At 46.4% G+C, this 17895-nt stretch overlaps 5 protein-coding genes across 5 annotated transcripts; 4 read left to right on the plus strand and 1 right to left on the minus strand.

Annotated features, from left to right (window-relative positions):
• Window positions 1–729: 729 nt before the first annotated feature.
• AOL_s00004g600 (uncharacterized protein) lies at window positions 730–6743 on the plus strand (the record flags this gene model as incomplete). The annotated part of the gene is made up of 3 exons (XM_011119249.1): window positions 730–6385; window positions 6447–6565; window positions 6636–6743. The coding sequence occupies 3 exons, from the start codon at window positions 730–732 to the stop codon at window positions 6741–6743; spliced, it is 5883 nt and encodes a 1960-aa protein (XP_011117551.1).
• Window positions 6744–8021: 1278 nt separating this feature from the next.
• AOL_s00004g601 (uncharacterized protein) lies at window positions 8022–8618 on the plus strand (the record flags this gene model as incomplete). Its single annotated transcript, XM_011119250.1, has 1 exon — window positions 8022–8618. The coding sequence occupies one exon, from the start codon at window positions 8022–8024 to the stop codon at window positions 8616–8618; it is 597 nt and encodes a 198-aa protein (XP_011117552.1).
• A 1986-nt stretch (window positions 8619–10604) lies between these two features.
• Window positions 10605–12467, plus strand: AOL_s00004g602 (uncharacterized protein; the record flags this gene model as incomplete). The annotated part of the gene is made up of 2 exons (XM_011119251.1): window positions 10605–11394; window positions 11461–12467. 2 exons carry the CDS (start codon window positions 10605–10607, stop codon window positions 12465–12467), a joined length of 1797 nt encoding a protein of 598 aa, XP_011117553.1.
• A 409-nt stretch (window positions 12468–12876) lies between these two features.
• Window positions 12877–14017, minus strand: AOL_s00004g603 (uncharacterized protein; the record flags this gene model as incomplete). The annotated part of the gene is made up of 3 exons (XM_011119252.1): window positions 12877–13009; window positions 13080–13811; window positions 13887–14017. The coding sequence occupies 3 exons, from the start codon at window positions 14015–14017 to the stop codon at window positions 12877–12879; spliced, it is 996 nt and encodes a 331-aa protein (XP_011117554.1).
• Window positions 14018–15898: 1881 nt separating this feature from the next.
• Window positions 15899–17521, plus strand: AOL_s00004g604 (uncharacterized protein; the record flags this gene model as incomplete). The annotated part of the gene is made up of 6 exons (XM_011119253.1): window positions 15899–16017; window positions 16076–16349; window positions 16418–16441; window positions 16504–16591; window positions 16647–17380; window positions 17462–17521. 6 exons carry the CDS (start codon window positions 15899–15901, stop codon window positions 17519–17521), a joined length of 1299 nt encoding a protein of 432 aa, XP_011117555.1.
• Between the last annotated feature and the right edge of the window lie 374 nt (window positions 17522–17895).

The following is a 17895-nucleotide window of genomic DNA, read 5'->3' on the forward strand; positions in this document are numbered from 1 at the left end:
GAGCAGGACGGGTGGGAAAAACGATAAAAAAAAATAAAAAAAATGCCGAGACCAGGCAGTTCTGGATCCGGCTACGTGGAGCAGGCTAGGGGAGGAAAGACATGCCCGAAGCATTCCTCAGACCCTGAACGGCCCTGAAGACCGGAGTCGATAACGGTCTGGACCGTCAAGTGGTATGACCGAATCCAGCCAAAGATGCTCGAAATGCTTGATTGCCTGCGCATGGCTATCCCCATGTTCCATGTCCACATGCAAGCACGCTCGACTGGCTCACCGAAAACCCTTCAATTCGATTAATTCACCGTGGGGCCTTTCGGATCTTTCGAAGGAGAAGGGGAAATAATGGCGGTAGACTATAGTTTCTTCTCTCTGTTTCGAATTCTAATCGGGATTTAGCTCTCTTTTTCAAATTAAATTATACATTTTTTTGACAGGTGCAGGAAGTCAGTCGTCATTGTGCTTGGATTTCCTTTCGTGGGCGTTATTCTATACGACCACTCTCCTATAGCTTCTCTTTCCATCTATCGTCTAGCTGTCTTTTTTTTTTTTTTTTAAAACAAAAATCTCTTTATCTTTTGTATCTTTTCAATTCAAGGATCTAGTATTCTTCTTTTGTTTGCATACTTTTGTCATCTGCAGGGTCCCCTTTTTACTTACTTTCTCTTTTCTCTTATCTGTCGGGACCTGCTATCGATAGAAAAGATCGGATCAAGTGGCCAGTAGGTAAATATGGCAGAGCCTGGTCAGGGCCTGCGCAACAGACAGCTGTCGTACAGCAGCTCTAGTGCTGTCAGTTCCAGGAAGAGCAGCAACGATCCAACAACCAACATCATCGCCCATCTAGCTGAAACATCAAACTTAACATCAACCCCAACTCCATCTGAGGTTATTCCGATATGCGACGAATTTCATGATGATGGCGATGATGGTGCCGCTGTCGCTGCTGCTACGATCAACCGGACAAGAAAGCTCAGCGTTGTTTCTTTCACCTCGGCTGAATACAACAAGAATGACGACCAATGGGAGGAGGAAGCTGCAAATTCACACGCAAACACAAATGCAAACACAAACAACCACTACGGCGGGATCAAACAGGGAATAACAGAGGAAGAGTACGATGATACTTCGGACGGGCTCTCTTCGGGATACACATCGTCATCGTCATCTTCATCGTCGTCTTTAAACTCCTCCTCGTCGGTGCCTGGATGCTGTATCGACTCAGCCGGAGTCCACCGACATGGGCGAGCCCGAACTCGACTTCGAAGGAGAGTTAATACTACGAGTGCTATTACTAACGCCAGTACCAGTACCGGACCCAGACCCAGACCCATTGCTAGCGGCAGCACTAGTTGGAACTTAAATGCAAATTTGAATGCAAATCTAAATTCAAATGCAACTGCAAATGCAAATGCAAATGCAAATGTAGCCGACAGGGAAAGGCTGCGACAGCGGCGGGCCAGAGATCGGAAACTTCTGCGTGATCAAACAACCCGTCGTCGCTTTGGTCTAGCCCAACAACCACGCCGGCCGATTCCAGCAATTTTGCACGCATCGGTCGATGATGATGGCATGTTACTCTCTGGCCCGACTGTGGTATCCTCCTGCTATGGGGGAAGGGGTGTAGGGCCTGTTGCTGCTATTGTCCCGAGCCAAAATTTAGGTTTCCCAAGGCAACATGGTCACACACACTGTCCCTCCTCCTCCGCTCCAACACCAGCATCTCGGTCTCCACCCAGTCTCTTTCGTGCCTCGACTCCAGTCCATATTCCGCATGCAAAACCTCCAACCACCAAAACTATCACTGCCAATAGTGGTATACATGCTAGACTGTTGTCACCGTCACTCTTGAATCCGAACCGCGATGCTGATAATGCCAGCCCCAACGGCTTCCACCGTCACTCTCTGAGCAACAGCTCATCAACCTCGACCCCCTCCTCTAGCCATCACCATAGTAATAGTTGCAATAATATTCACGATTACAACAATAATAATAATATTAACAATAATAGCCAAAGTCACAGTCATAGCTACGACCGCGGAAATCATCATCATCACGACCATCACGACCATCACTTGCACAAGCGAAGGAGACGTCTTGACTACGACCTTCCAGAGATCCACTTCCTCGCTCCTCCTTCTCCTGTTCCTAACCCCCCCTCTCCTGCTACTCATAAAGGCCATTCACATTCTCATTCACACTCACATTCGTTATCTGCAACTTCTGCCGCCGAACTCCTTTCCTCGGCATCACTTCATACTCCCGACCATTCGCCCAATCTTTCACAGCGTTCACTAGTTAGACCTGCGGCCTTAAAGGGAAGATCATATTCTACACCGGCTGGAGGAGCAGACGAATTCTATTCTCCGCTTCAATCAATTAGTGCATCGCCCGTGCGGCCAACATTCTTCACGGACGCCCTCCGTGAGCAGTGGGAAAAACAATCTTTAAACAATTGCCAAGTGTACGATATGGTGCTTGCTCCAAGTGTTCAGACCTTTTCCATTCCGATCAAAAGCAGGTCACCGCTTAATGTCGTCCCTCCTACTGCAGCTCCTCCCGCCGAGGTCTCCCCACAACTTCTCAAGTCGTTGGCGGTGCCAATCAGGAATTCGCCGCCTACAAATCTTCGGAGTGTTCAATTGCTCGAAGTTATTTCCAATGACCCCAGGCCAACGTTTTTGTTAGGGACCGCTTCGACAACCACTGCAAAAGAGTCTCAGTTATCGTCGACTACAATCCATGAACTTAAGCTAGAAGTAGTCTATCATAACGATGCGTTTTCTTCCATCCTTCCAGATGCTGCATTCTCGACAACATCCGTCGAATCGGGTTATCATAGTACAACCTTCAATATAACAGATCCTCGGTATCATCGTTGGATATCCAGTTCATTTTCAAACACGAGTACCAAAAATGGTAAATGTCGGCCGTATGTATGTCCAGACGGGATCCTGTGGACACAAAATGCATTCACCTGCTCGGATGGCTCAAGAATGGTTCTTATATGTGGCGTCCCTTTGCCATCTACGACTACTGATCGGGTTCACATAAGCAAAGGGGAGATATGCCCTCCTCATATTTGGGAAAAATCTGCGGAAGTCGCAAAAATTACAGAATCGCTTCGAGATGAAGACGACGCAACAACCCTAGTAAGCGATGCGCAACCCTTTGTTACAGATCCAGGAACTCCTTCCATCGGCGTTATGGGGCAACTCAAAGATACATGTTCCACGCCCGGATGCATAAGCATAGGGCGGGCAAGCGACGGCGATGCTGAACGTGTTCCTAGATCTTCGTACTTTGAGGCTATTCCCGTTCCTAACTATTATACTCAGGTTGCGAAGGATATGGACTCGGACATGGTTATTAGCCCTTCGTCCACCCCCGCGCCGGAATCTCCTCAGGCTAAAGAATTTCTTGTACATGAAGATGAGGAAGCTAGCAAATCTCCGACCGAAGAGATGGATGTCAGCGATGATATTGTCCAAACAAATCATAATCCTGAGGTTTCAACGGTGTATAGTCCACACTTACCAAGTGATTATGGATTCTTCGACTGGAGCCGGCTTCCGCCTGAGGTGGTTTCAGATCCGCACCTTGAATTGGTAAGGGCTGTGGATTGGACTTCGACTGGCTTTGGGCCAATTGAGGATTGGCCCCAAAGCTTACGTACCATGATCAATTTGGTTCTGTCATCTCCACACCCCGCCGCGATGTACTGGGGATCCGAATTTTCGATCGTCTACAACGAAGCCTATATTCCTTTAATCGGGGCGAAGCATCCGTCTTTGCTAGGGAGAAAATACAAGGATGGCTGGTCCGAAATTTGGGAAGCTATCGAACCGTTTTTTATGGAGGCGGTCCGAACTGGCAAGCCTACCAACAAGGAAGACGATCGATTGTTCATTCTTCGGAATGGATTCCGGGAAGAAACGTATTTCTCTTGGTCGATATGCCCCATCATTGGTGAAGATGGGACGACGATCGGATTGCACAATCCTGCATTCGAGAAAACACGACGTGTAATTGCTGAACGAAGGATGCTTACGTTGCGGGAGGTTGGTGAGAGATGTGGGAGCGCAAGGGATGTCAAGTCGTTCTGGGGGCATGTTCTGGAGGCGTTGGAGACGAACCCGTGGGACGCGCCGTTTGCCATGCTGTATTCTTGTAAGAAAACTGACGCAACGGATAGCGAGGTTTCGTCTTCATATGCATCGAGTTTGTCGAACACGCGGGTATACTCGCTAGAAGGAACTATTGGTGTTCCGGAGGGCCATCCTGCAGCGCCTGCGATACTCGACCTCAAATCGAATGCTGAAGGATTTTCGATCGCTTTTAGGGAAGCCTTGCAGATAGAAGGGAATATTTTCTTGAATGTAGAATCTGGAACTTTGCCGGCGGATCTAATGGAAGGGCTTGATATCCAAGGTTTCTCAGAAGATATGTGCACATCCACGGTTGTTTGTCCGATCAATCCAAGCTCCGAAACACCGCTTGGCTTCCTTGTCCTTGGGATCAACCCTCGACGCCCATTCGACGAGGATTATAGACTTTTCATTCAACTTTTGACGAGACAGCTTACCACATCCATAGCGAGCGTTGTTCTTTACGAGGAAGAGATTCGACGAGCCCAGAGGGCGGTGAGATTGGCTGCGCTAGACAGGGTAGAGCTATCACACCAGCTCGCTATAAAATCCAAGGAGGCGGAGCATTCCGAGTTGAAGTTTACTCGTCTGGCAGAGTTTGCGCCTGTTGGTGTCTTCATCGCAGATTTCCAAGGCAAGATCAGCTACTACAACGACATGTTTTCGGAGGTTTCATGCCATCCAAGGAACCTTGACGTTTCTCGTTGGCTAGAAAGTGTTCACCCCGCTGACGCAGCGAGAACCGAGGCGAATTGGAACGAGGTCATCCGAGGGAAAAAGAGGAAGACATGGGAGTTTAGGTGGAAGACTCCGTGGATGCTCCCGAACCACTTGGGAGAACAGGTCGACCGATGGACATTGTTTTCTGCAAGCCCGGAGCTTGATTCCGATGGCATGTTACTAGGTGTCTTTGGCTCGATCACCAACATTTCGGAAACTAAATTTGCGGAGGACTTACAGAAGCGCCGGGTGGAGGAAGTTGTAGAGTTGAAGAGGCAACAAGATAACTTTGTCGATATGGCTAGTCATGAAATGCGAAATCCACTCTCTGCTATCCTTCAGGGTGCAGACGCTGTTCTCGGGTCTCTTGAACGGTATAGGGAAATCGCATCGTCCCAAGACTTACTAGAAGATATCGAGTCAAGTATTGACGTCGCGCAGACAATATCACTTTGCGCACTCCATCAAAAGCGAGTTGTTGACGATATTCTCACGATGAGCAAGCTTGATTCTGCCTTGCTGACCGTCACACCTGTTGATGTTCAGCCGATTGCGGTGGTCGAGCGGGCCTTCAAAATGTTTGAGCAAGAGGCCATTTCTAGTGAGACCAAAATGACATTCAAGATTGATGATTCTTACAGAAACCTTAATATCGATTGGGTCAAATTGGATCCTGCGAGGTTATTGCAGGTTTTGATTAACCTTTTGACCAACGCCTTGAAGTTTCTGCGAACTGAGCCGTCTAAATCAATTATTGTCACTATGGGAGGTTCAGTCAAACGACCATCGTCGAAAGACAGGAGAAACTCGCTCGTGTATTTCCCCTCAACACGAAAGGCAGCTGACCTTACAACAGGTCCGGAATGGGGCGATGGCGAATCGGTCTTCCTTACATTTTCTGTATTCGACACGGGCAAGGGTCTCACGGAGGCGGAGAAGAAAAACCTTTTTCAGAAATTTAGCCAGGCCACTGCGAAGACCGAAGTTTCGTATGGTGGTAGTGGGTTGGGATTGTTTATTTGCAAGGAGCTTGTGCATTTACAGTCTGGTGAAATTGGTGTTCAATCTGAAGCTGGAAAGGGATGTTGCTTTTCTTTTTACGTCAAGAGCCGGAGAAGTTCACGACCTGAAATTGAAATCCCGCAAGCACCCGTCCTTCGATCTACGGGGACCTCGAAACGAAAGGAAAGTAGCCAAAGCTCCCCTGCTGTTTCGAGTCCAATCAACGACCAGGACTTCAACGCTGCTAGACCCCAGCTTCATAAGCCCTCCCAGTCTTCTGACGGGAAATCAAGTCTAGACTATAAAGTTCTCATTGTCGAGGATAATCTAGTGAACCAGAAGCTACTGAGGAAGGCTTTAGAAAACTCGGGATGTACGACCTACGTGGCGAACCATGGCGTTGAAGCTTTGGAAATGATCAAAGAATCGGTTTACTGGAAGGGTGCGCGAGAGGATGCGCTAGAGTTGTCGCTCATCCTCATGGACGTTGAGATGCCGGTAATGGATGGTCTTACTTGTAAGTGGGCGTAGTTCCTCTACTTGGTCGTTATACAAATAGCTAATATTGCTTGGAACAGGCTCCAAACAAATCCGTGAATTACAAGCAGAAGGGTCAATTCTCGGTCATATCCCGATTGTTGCGGTAACAGCGAATGCACGACAAGCCCAGATTGATAGGATGTTTGCTGCCGGAATGGTAAGAATACTAATATCCATATATTTTCCCAATCATGGGTAAAACTCTTTGCTTACACATACTTTGATAGGATGATGTTGTATCAAAGCCATACCGGATCAAGGAACTGATACCTAAACTCCACTCTGTTGTATCGAAATACAAGGACCGTGATACTATCGGAGTTGACGAAGACTAGCATCGGCGTCAGAGTATCGAGTGTTATCGTTCTAGTACATCGACACTGGAGTAGCTCACCCTTTCTCTTCTTCACCACTCCGTCCTTTTCTTTCTTTGGTCCTTCGCTTTCCTCCTTTCTTCACTTCTTCTTTTTCTTCCTTTTTTTTTTTTGTTTTGCTCTTTCATATACGTTGCTTCACTTATACCCCTTTGAGTTTTTTGGAATTGTTTTTCGAGGAGTCCTTTGTTTACCTGTAACATATTCTATTTTTAGCTCCTCTTTTGATTTCGGTTGTTATTCTCGTCTTTTTGCTTCAGCGGGGCGTTCTGGGCTGGTATTTTTCTTTGCATTTAGACCGGCGGTATATTTTCACGGTAAGGAGTCGACTCTTTTTATATTTATATCGGGCATTCATTTACACGAACAAAAAGAGGCACACGAACACGGAAGTGCCCATGCATACACGTCTGGGAACGGAGGAACAAATTTAAAAGAAAAAGTTGGGATTGCTTTTTGATAGTATCGCCTGAATACGTATGACCATTCGTTACGACTTTTATTTCTAATGTTTTTATACGAATACCACCTATCTAATACCTCCTCACTTTCCTTCTTTACATTTCCTTTCTTTATGTTTCCTTTCTTTTCACATTATTAATGCTATTATCTACGGAGCGCTGTATGTTTGTGGGTTTCTTTTATGAATAAAGAGAAGAAGACAGGTGTATACGTATATATAAATGAGAGAGTGTTTTACATCAGCGTTGACATATTCAAGTATGATGTGCACTGGCACTGTTTGATAAACCCTTGGGTGACTTCTACACGGAATGAAATATTATCTTATAAACTACCTAGGCAAATGCTAGTATACATACTAGTGCTGTGTAAGATACCTCGATTAAGTACCTAAGCACTTGGTGACTGGGTGTCACGTCGGTGGTTTCATGGGATTGGACTGGATGATGTTGGCATATCATCTCCATGATCGGCGGGTCTCGGGGCTGTCCCTCAGAGATATGCTGACTTATAATTACTAAGTAGGTAAATATTGGTCTCGTTCTCAGACGTCACAAAGAGCATCTACAAGGTATCCCTCAAACTTAAAACCATCTATCATCTTCCTCATCAACAAAAACCTCCACCCCCATTTCCCTTCAAATTGCCTAGGTAAGTACATACATACCTATTCTTATATCTTTTTGGTCATAATCGATCATATACTTATAATTATCCTCTCCATCCGCAATACAGAATAGCCAAGTAACTACTTCCGTTATCGAGGCATAGTACACCATGGCAAACAAGCAATATAAATTCCGACTGTTCCCATCAGACGAAGGAGATTCGATATATGTCGGCGAGTTGCTCGAGGTATCCGAAGGCACAGGATATGATGGGATCACCGTACCACCCAAACTCCAGTTTCGTTTAGGGAAAAAAAGTAATGAATATATTGGAGAAGTTTTGGATGATAAACGCTATTTGGAAGCGAACGATTATATAAAAAAGGAGAACGATAAAGAGGAAGGTGCTGATAACGATAAAAGCAATACCAGCCAAAAGGAAGGTTCCAGCCCGGATTCTGATTCATCGCGAACGATGCAATCTGAACAATCCTACACTGCAATTAAATCACCAGAGCCGCAACATTCTCTCCCATGCCTTCCTTCCGAGTTGAACGTTCTAGATGAAGCTCCATTCAAATTGGAGGAAATATATATGACGAATAATCGACGACCTGCGATTGAAATTGGGAAGCTGCCGTTGAGTATCAGATACGAGGTCTTTCGATGGATATTTGACCACCCAGAACCTGACCGTGGCTTTGAGAATATATTGGAAATCCCGGAAGGATGGGTCTCCAGTCTTGAGGACCCGTGGATATCTTGAAGAGGATATTTGGGTACCTGGATAGTATTCAAGGCTATGTTGGTATTTTTATGATGAAGGCTCGTGCACGAACAACTATTGGCTGTGATTACGATCATAGCATATAATATGGGTTTATAGTGAGCTATTACTATAGTGGGGCATACGTTTTCTACAAGGCAGGACTTATACACCACTCGATCGGTCACGACTAGCTCCCAGGTCTAGATCTGAAGCAAAGAACCAATGCGGTGGCCATCGTTGTATTATCAAAGGTATGTTCACGTGAATATTGGTTTACAATTTCGATCATACAGTTGACATAATGGTACTTACGCAGGTGCTTACGAATGTCCAGCCTGTTGGCGCTTAGCTAGTCCGCGTCCGCCGTCATTTTCATTGCGAATCGAGAAAATATTAAAATATAGGATTCAGCTACAGAATAGAATACAAAAAAGACAGCTTGGACGGGAAAATAGCATGTGAAATTACATATGCAATTACTAAAATGTACACAGCTCGATTCTAATATTTTTCATTCCCAGAAGATACATGCCGATGGCAATGCAATGCTGCTGCATTAGCGAAATCGACTCTGACGTCTGTCCGCCTGGAGGTCTGCCCAAGGATGCAAGCAACATCGAGTACTTCGCCACAGCTGCACAGGACATGGTTCCAGAAAGGAAAAGGCTCCTTGGCCGGTCACTTTTAAGGTTAATCCAGCCACAGTTGGACACCCTTGCCATCCCATCGAGCTACTCCATGTGGCAATACCATCCCCAGCTACGGCATCTATCATCGGCTGAATGTTACGGAGTACAGTTCACGAATTCGCTCTTGATCGATGATCTGATATTAATAATAACCTTCACCCGCCAAAGTCGCACAATACGAGGGTCGGGCTCAACCAGATTGGACTAAAGACATGCAAGATGTTATTCATAGCTTGCGTAATACGGATCAATACCTCGAGGGTATACATACAATATAAATACAACAGGCATTGTGGCGTCTACGCAATACCCCGAGTGTGAATCTTCCCCACCAAGCGCACGCTTCTTTTTTGGCTTCTGCTCCTTCTCATCCCAGCTGAAAGCTCAAGGACATCAAAGAGGTGTGAGCAGGTGGGTCCGTTCAGCTGATTGGCTGCCCTGGTTTGGCGCCCGGTTGGACCCATGCACCCGACCTGAAATTTGGGACCACCTTTCCAGCGAGCGAGCAACTGACCGACTGATCTGATACTGTACAGGTACAGACATTACTATACTTACCGTCTCACTAAGGGTAAAACAATCGAGAGGAGGGTTCTGTGAGTGGCCAATTCTTTCGTTCTCCGAGTCCCTCGTCGGCCGTTCCTGGTTTGCAGTGTGTGTGATATTTAAAGCATCTGCGACCCCTCGACCGAACAATCAGTAGTCCTGTGCTGTGGCCCCTCTTTGGTCTGGTCCGTTACTTCGCGGGACATACTTTTTTCACCTGATTTTTTATCTTTTATCTTCCTTTTACATCTTTCATCTTCTGCCCTCATCGCTCGATTTCTATTTCTTCAGCTGGTATTACATATACATATACATATTTTTACTTTATTTTATTTATTTGTTTCCGGTTGAAGCTTCAAATTCATCTCGGGATTTCATCTGATATCATACCATCCATCGATATCCCATCTTGGTAAGTTCCAATACAACGCCATTGTTGTGTCTGTGTTGTGCAGCTGCATGCTCGGCCCCCCTTCAACCTCCACCTCTGCTCTGCTCTCTGCTCTCTGCTCTCCACTCTCCACTTCTTCCACTCATCTTCTCCTTCTCCTTCTTTCTTCTCTCCCCCCCATCTCTCTCTTCTATCATTTAGCTAGATTTATCTCTACACTCATCCTGTTTACAGCATCCATAATAGCGCTGAATTTGTGAATGAGCTCCAGCACTAACCTTAACCTCCATAGTCGAGTGCATAGATAGCCTACATATCATATCATTCACTCCTAATCATAATTAATACCCTACAAAAATGGTCCAACGAACCCCTCCTCAGGTCCTCTACGAGGTCCCTGCAATCAACGTCTACCATCTTGCCAGTGGAAATGAGACTCGTCTGAATGAAGTTCCCGCTCCGCTGACTATGTTGATGGTCTCCACTACAATCGTCGATCCATTTGCTGAGACCCCTACCGAAGAAGAGGACTTCTACCTGCACGTCCAGCAACTTCCAAACCTCGACCTACCACTTCCTGCCACCACAAAAATATTCCGCCAATACCCTCGATCCTACCTTATTCCACGCCTGGACCTCGATGGCGGTCTAGGGAACTGCTTCACACGCATTGAATTTCTAGAACATAGAAGCCAAGATGACATCGATACATTTGAAACAATCCTGGCGCAGTGTACTGCTTTCTTAGAAAATGCAAAGCCGCCACAGCTTGACCAACAACAGAGGTCGAGGTCGAGGAGTCCTGCCCCTGTCCCAATTTATAGTGCTCCAGGAGGCTCGGCAGATGGGTATTATGGATATAATGGAGCCAGTAACAATGAGAAGAGCTCATCCTCTTCAAGGTCGAAACAGAAAGGTGCTACTACCAGGGATCTGGGAGGATCAGCTGCTGGTGGGTATGTTCCTGGGAGTGGGGCAATGGCTGGCGAACAGTACGGCTATGGCGTCCCTACAATGTCAGCTCCAGATCGTGCACCACAAGGTGGACGATTAGTTCTCGTCGATGAGCAGGATGGTAGAATTGTGGGAGAGCTCAGTGAAGGGTTTAATGTTGTAGAAAGCCAGGGTGTACAGCCCGGTAGCAAAGGTATGTACTAGTTCTAGAGCGTCTCCGTGAGGCAGCTTTCACTAACGCGAGTTTTGTCAACCCTAGCTCCTGTCGAGGTCTCCCTTCCCACGGATCCAAACTCTCACGATTTGGTTATTAAACCGGTTACCCCGATTAATCATGACGATATTTTTGGTGCCGCTGAGCATCCTGCGTATTCAAGCTCTACTATCGTCTCAAGGGCTGCCTGGGCCTCCAAATTCATCGTTACGGCCGCTACATATGCGGCAACAGCTATGGAGAGTGGTGCGCAAAAGTTCACGCAGAAAACAAATCCTGTCGCCGAGCCATTAACCTTCAACCCTACAACCCACGAACGAGTCCGTAAGATCCATACATTTACACACGGCGCTAGTGGAATGTCATCAAAGACAATCGGAAAAGTTCAGGAAGTTGCACAAAACATCGGCGCCAAGATGGCGGGTAAAGTGGATAGAGAAGGCAACGAGCTCCAAAAGAAAGTTCCAACCAAGCCAGGATTGTTGAATAAGAGCTTGATTGCATTTTCGACTCTGGCGGATGGTATTGATGCCGCTGGGAAGCACTTACTCCATAGTGGAAGTAATGCTGCTACAACAGTTGTAAAACACAGATACGGCGACGAGGCCGGACAAGTGGCTTATGGTCTTACTTCATCTGTCAAGAACGTGGGTCTAGTGTATGTTGACGCAACCGGTGTATCTCGTCGTGCTGTCGTTAAATCGGTTGCAAAGGGTATGGTGCTAGGAAAAGTCAAAGGTGGTGGCCAGTTGGTTGCTGCATCGGATGGTGGACATGGGAATATCGTTTACCCGCCTGAGAAGAATGAAAGCCAACAGACATTGTGGGTACCTCAAGGTAGCGTGGCTGGAGGAAGTAGGCCTACGACCCCGCAGCCCTACCCGCTTCAGCACTCTGCTACCGCTCCTCCGGGTTATACCCCGCAGCAGTATCCACCGCAGAACCAGAACGGGGGAAGTTGGGGCGGATTCGGGAGGTCAAGCAGCTATGAGGGGCAGCAACAGGGGCAGCAACAAGGGCACCCACAGAAACCAAATGATAATTGGTTCTAAGAAGCATCGAGGCCGGGGTTATTTTTCTGAGTTCGTTTTTATTACAACTTTGTAGTCCTTCGTAATAAATTCGTTGTGAATATTCTTAGGAGTTTTTTCTTTTCTTGTTAAGCTTTTACGTTTACCTTTTTTCTCTAGTTCTGGTTCATTCTTCTTTCATTCAACTATATCGCAAGCGGTTGTTGAGGTCAGGATTGGTTTACCTGCTATATATCTTACCATAATGCATCTGATGAAACCCCTTCTTACCAATAGTTATAATCGTACGAGTTTTCGAATTTTCTCAATTCAACAGTGCCACTGAAGGACTAGATTAATCCTAAGCATTAAAAGCCAAATTGCCATACCGATAATACTATATATACATGATCATGACCCAGTGCTCGGCACCTTAATTGTATAACTACACTTACAAAGCCTTTGCAAGCTTCTTGGCAACCTCTTTGTGTACAAAGTGAGTTGGATGAAGAGAGTTCAACCAGAAGTACTCGTCGACAGGGTAGACGCAAGCAGGGTCGAATGTATCCCATTCAGGAGTTCCACTAATATTTCAAAGTTAGCATGGCAAGCCTAATTTTGCGGAAGCATATTCGATTTACTATTTCTACTTACTTCTGATAAGCTGCACAGTACTCGGTCACATTGTTGAAAGTCCAGTCCGCGGTCTTGGGGTGGTCGAGGATGTTGTTAAAGATTCCAACGGAATCGAACAACCATGTGGAAGTACCCCTGTGGTCCTTCTCAAACTTGGCGACCCTCTTCGTCAACTTATCGTTAAAGTCCTTCAACATGACCTTCAGTGTTGAAGTCGACCAATCGCCTTGTTCCAAGATGAGGGGGGAACGATCTGTTGGTGGAACATTGATGAAGACAAAGTTCCTAGCACCGGTTTCGTAAAGCGAGTTCATATGATCAAAATATTCGTTCAGGAGGACGTCGTGGAAAGTGGTGTTCTGGTTCCACCATGAGTTACCGATATCGTTGATTCCGATCCAGGTCAGGAAAAGAGAGGTATCTGATTTCCAGCGTGGAAAGGCAGAGTGAGCACTTCGTGGGGGTGGGACGCTGAGGTATGGGAGGAAGAGGTCTTGGACCTGTTGTTTGAGGGAGAGGACATCGTCGCGCCATGGACGGACGAGTTCTGAGTCGATTGTGGCACCACCATAGGCAAGATTCCAGGTCTGGAGTAACGAGGAATTGTAGGTGAAGGTGAGGTAGTCGACCCAATTTGGTCCGTTGGCGGAGTTCCAGCCTGGGAAAGGGGGGTTGCCCATTGGGTTTGAGGCCGATGGCAGGGGGGAGCCATTGGTCATGTTGAAGCCGGTGCTGGTGTATGAGTCGCCGCTTTATTGAAACATAGATACATTAGTTCAATCGTTCGGTCTCTGGGGTGTCTACGTATGTGCGGGTGGTACATACAAGACGAAGAGATACTTGATTCTGTCGAATCCATTATAGTGTCTTCCAAAAACTCTTTTATCTAGGGACGGCGCAGCAGCGGAAAGGGTCGCGAGGCCAGCGAAGGCAGCGAAGGCAAGTGTCGACTTCATTTTTAAGATCGATTCTGAATATACAGGCTTCAAGCTTATCGATACGGGATAGGTATATATGCTGATAAGAAACCGATCGACTCTAACCGGAAATCAATAGCTAAGGGGGAAGAAAGAAAGAAACCAAGCAATTGCAGGTACGCATTGGCACGGGATGATTCAGTAGTTTAAATATACAACTTGGTCCGTGTAATCCATTCAAACTATTTTAGCTAGCTAGCCTGGATAGCATTTGTAAAATATCGACATGGTAACATGATATATTCTCATGATCAGAGCCTGTATGGAACAGTCAACAGTTATTCCGGATCTACCTTGAGGGTATAGACATGCCCCCCGGTACCTACATCTATGCAGGTGTTGGGGGTATCGATGTCCCTTGCTTGCTAACATTTGCCAGAGAGATCGATGGAAGGATGAAAGATTCCCGGGTTCCTGAATGCTGACTTTCCCCACAATCTAGAGTATAGCAGCGTGGACGGATTAAAGGAATTGCTCTGCGTTCTTTTTGCCTTCGATTGCGTATCCATGGCTAATGGACTGGGGAATATATCTTAGGTTGCATCGGCCCAAAAGCCGTCCATCAGCTGTTTAAGTAGCCATGGAGCCAATGCCTCCGAGAGATGACAACATGCTTAAATTAACTAGCTGTGACAGCTGTCGCAGAATGTGGACGAGAAAGAGCTAAGAAAGCCAAAATAAAAAAAGGCGAGGGCGCTTGTTACTTTATGCTGCAGATTTTCGGCCCGGGTAGGGCTTGCTGGTGGGGTTTTAGCCTGACGTACGTAGGATTATATGGTGGTGGTGGCCATTGCTTTTATATTGCGACAATGCTGCTGCAATTGTTTGGATACATGGCCATGGGAGATAAATAGCCTGGGGGAAAGGAATCCCTGCTTGTCATCCCATGTCAGACTGGGGTGTTTTTCCCAGAACTTAGGCTTGTCTTGTTTTTCGGCGAAATTCGACCGCGAGATGGGTTCTCAAATGGGATAGACAAGTTTTACGGAAGATACTGTGAAAATCGGGGAAAGAACCATTTGGTTTGGCCTCGAAGCCAAAGAATATCATCTTTGTGTTCTTTTCTGGACAAGTGCATAGGACTTGGAATATATCTAGGTATCTTTACCCTTGAAGCTTAACAACGACCTAACACTTAGACGAGATAAACAGATTTAAGGTTGTACTATTCTGAACGGAGTTCATATTCGTTCCTAGTGTTTCAGTTTTTCCAATATTGGGCCTAAATTTGTTCAGAAGCTTGAGTTAAAAGCAAGAAGGATTGTCAGATTTCATAAAAGCGTGTTGCTTGTTGTATTTTCTTCAAAAGAATTATCGGCCATAACCGGATTTAATATCCCAAATCGTTCTTAACGGAGATACCATTCGGAAGGTAGACTAAGCTAAGCTGCTCACGCCCGCCAATTGGCGCGGGCTGATATATCTCTCTACACTCACAAGTACATGTATTATCGGTATCAGTTTCTATTGGCTACGTCAAATATCAGGACTCGACTCCGAGTATACGTATTTTGTGTCTTCCGAGACATCGGTATCGATATTGTACGTCCTTAGATATGGAGCTCCCCCACACTCTCAGTCCGGCAGGAGAGCGAGCAACCGGTTGGCCGCTTCCAGCCGACTCCACATTGCACTTTCCCCGACTGCCACGGCCACTCGGCATGTGAAGATTGAACCCGACCACCCAAACAGACCTAGTGACCTGCGCAGCATCATAAGTTCTTGATTTGTGTACTGTGGGCGAATAGTCTAGCAGGGCCTTGAATTTTTCTCTGACCTCTCTCCGTTCAACGTCGTACCCTTGACAATTCGATACTCTTTCTACAGTTTGCTAAAATTACAAAAGCCAAGTTTCTCACAATGGCATCCTCACTTCGAGCTTTGCGCCCCGCGCTTTCAACTTTGTCCCGAGCTTCGAGGACGACTGCTCTTCGTCAATTTTCGCCGGCAGTTACATTGAACGCAGGCAGACAGATTCGGTACTTTAAATCATATTCTATATGCAGAGATGTCAAATTATTGACGTATAGGGAGTAGAACGTTCACCGACGATGTCCACAACACCCCAGTTTTCCATCTTACCGAAGAAGAGAACATGCTCAAAGAAGTTGTTTCGAAGTTCTCCAATGACGTGATTCTGCCTAAAGTTAGGGATATGGATGAGGCCGAGACCTTGGACAAGAGTGTTCTTGAGGGCTTGTTCGAGCAAGGTCTCATGGGTATCGAAATCGAGGAGGAATATGGTGGCAGTGGTATGAGCTTTACGGCCGCCATTGTTGCTATCGAGGAACTGGCACGAATTGATCCAAGTGTAAGCGCAGCTTAAAGAATCCCTGGACTCCTAGATACCATTTTGATGCTAACAGTTTTGCCAAATAGGTATCAGTTCTTTGCGACGTTCACGTAAGAATGCTACTCCTCGATGCAGCCTTTAAGCAATATTTGATATCTAATTTCGAGTTTAGAACACCCTCGTAGCCCAGGCGTTCAGGAAATGGGGTAGCAAGGCCCTCAAGGAGAAGTACCTCCCACGTCTTGCCACCGAGAGCTGTGGTTTGTCAACCTTCGTTTAATAATCCATATACATCATATCTAAAAATTCTGTTAGGATCGTTCTGCCTCTCTGAGCCTGCCTCCGGTTCCGATGCCTTCGCTCTCCAAACCAAGGCCGTCAAGAAGGGCGACGGCTATGTCCTCAACGGATCCAAGATGTGGATCACCAACGCCATGGAATCCGAAATCTTCATCATTTTCGCCAACATCAACCCGGACGCAGGCTACAAGGGTATCACCGCCTTCGTCGCCGAGAAGAACTTCCCAGGTTTCTCGATAGCTAAGAAGGAAAAGAAATTGGGTATCAGGGCCAGCTCCACATGCGTCTTGAACTTCGACGACCTATACATTCCAAAGGAGAATATTTTGGGTGAGGAAGGTCAAGGTTACAAGTATGCTATCGGAATATTGAATGAAGGTAGAATTGGTATCGGTGCTCAGATGACCGGATTGGCTCTTGGAGCTTGGGAAAATGCAGTCAAATACTGTTGGAATGATAGAAAGCAATTTGGAAAGTTGATCGGTGAGAACCAGGGCTTGAGGTTCCAGATCGCACAGGCCAGGTTGGAGATTGAAGCGGCCAGAGCGTTGGTTTACAATGCTGCTCGGACAAAGGCCGCTGGAGCAAACTTTGTGATGGAGGCGGCTATGGCGAAGTTGTATGCATCGCAAGTTGCAGGCAAGGTTTCCGGGCAAGCCGTCGAATGGATGGGTGGTATGGGATTTGTTAGAGAAGGGTTAGCAGAGAAGTTCTGGAGGGACAGTAAGATCGGTGCCATCTATGAAGGAGTAAGTTGGATGAACGAATTCGAATCCCCAGATTGATATAATTATGATCGTTACAGAAGGCTAACAAGTTTCGTTCTATAGACAAGCAACATCCAACTGGAGACGATATCCAAGATCCTGCAAAAGCAGTATACTAACTAGATCTGGATCCAATCCCATGCACGAACATTTATATACAGAAGCTAGGTACTTATGCAATGCGATGTCCTATTTGGATCGATGCGCCGGAAAGAAAAATCCGATGAATTCCAGCATTTCATATGTATGTACAATATATAAAATATAAAACCTAAATACAACCTATGATATCAATCGATGTCTTTGCTTTGAAATCCCCGAGCCTCGTACCGCGCCTATAACCAAGTCCAGGTACCTAAGCTAAGAAGTATGCCCCCAACCCGTCTCCTTCCGGATCCGGAGCTCCAACTGAGGAGGATATCGACGGGCGAATGCGGTTTGGTGTCGCACAAAAAGGCCGCAGTTGCATAACCTTGGCAGCGAGGCATATGCAGGTT

This window comes from Orbilia oligospora, assembly GCF_000225545.1.
Source record: "Orbilia oligospora ATCC 24927 unplaced genomic scaffold scaffold00004, whole genome shotgun sequence".
NCBI classification, from domain to species: Eukaryota; Fungi; Ascomycota; class Orbiliomycetes; order Orbiliales; family Orbiliaceae; genus Orbilia; species Orbilia oligospora.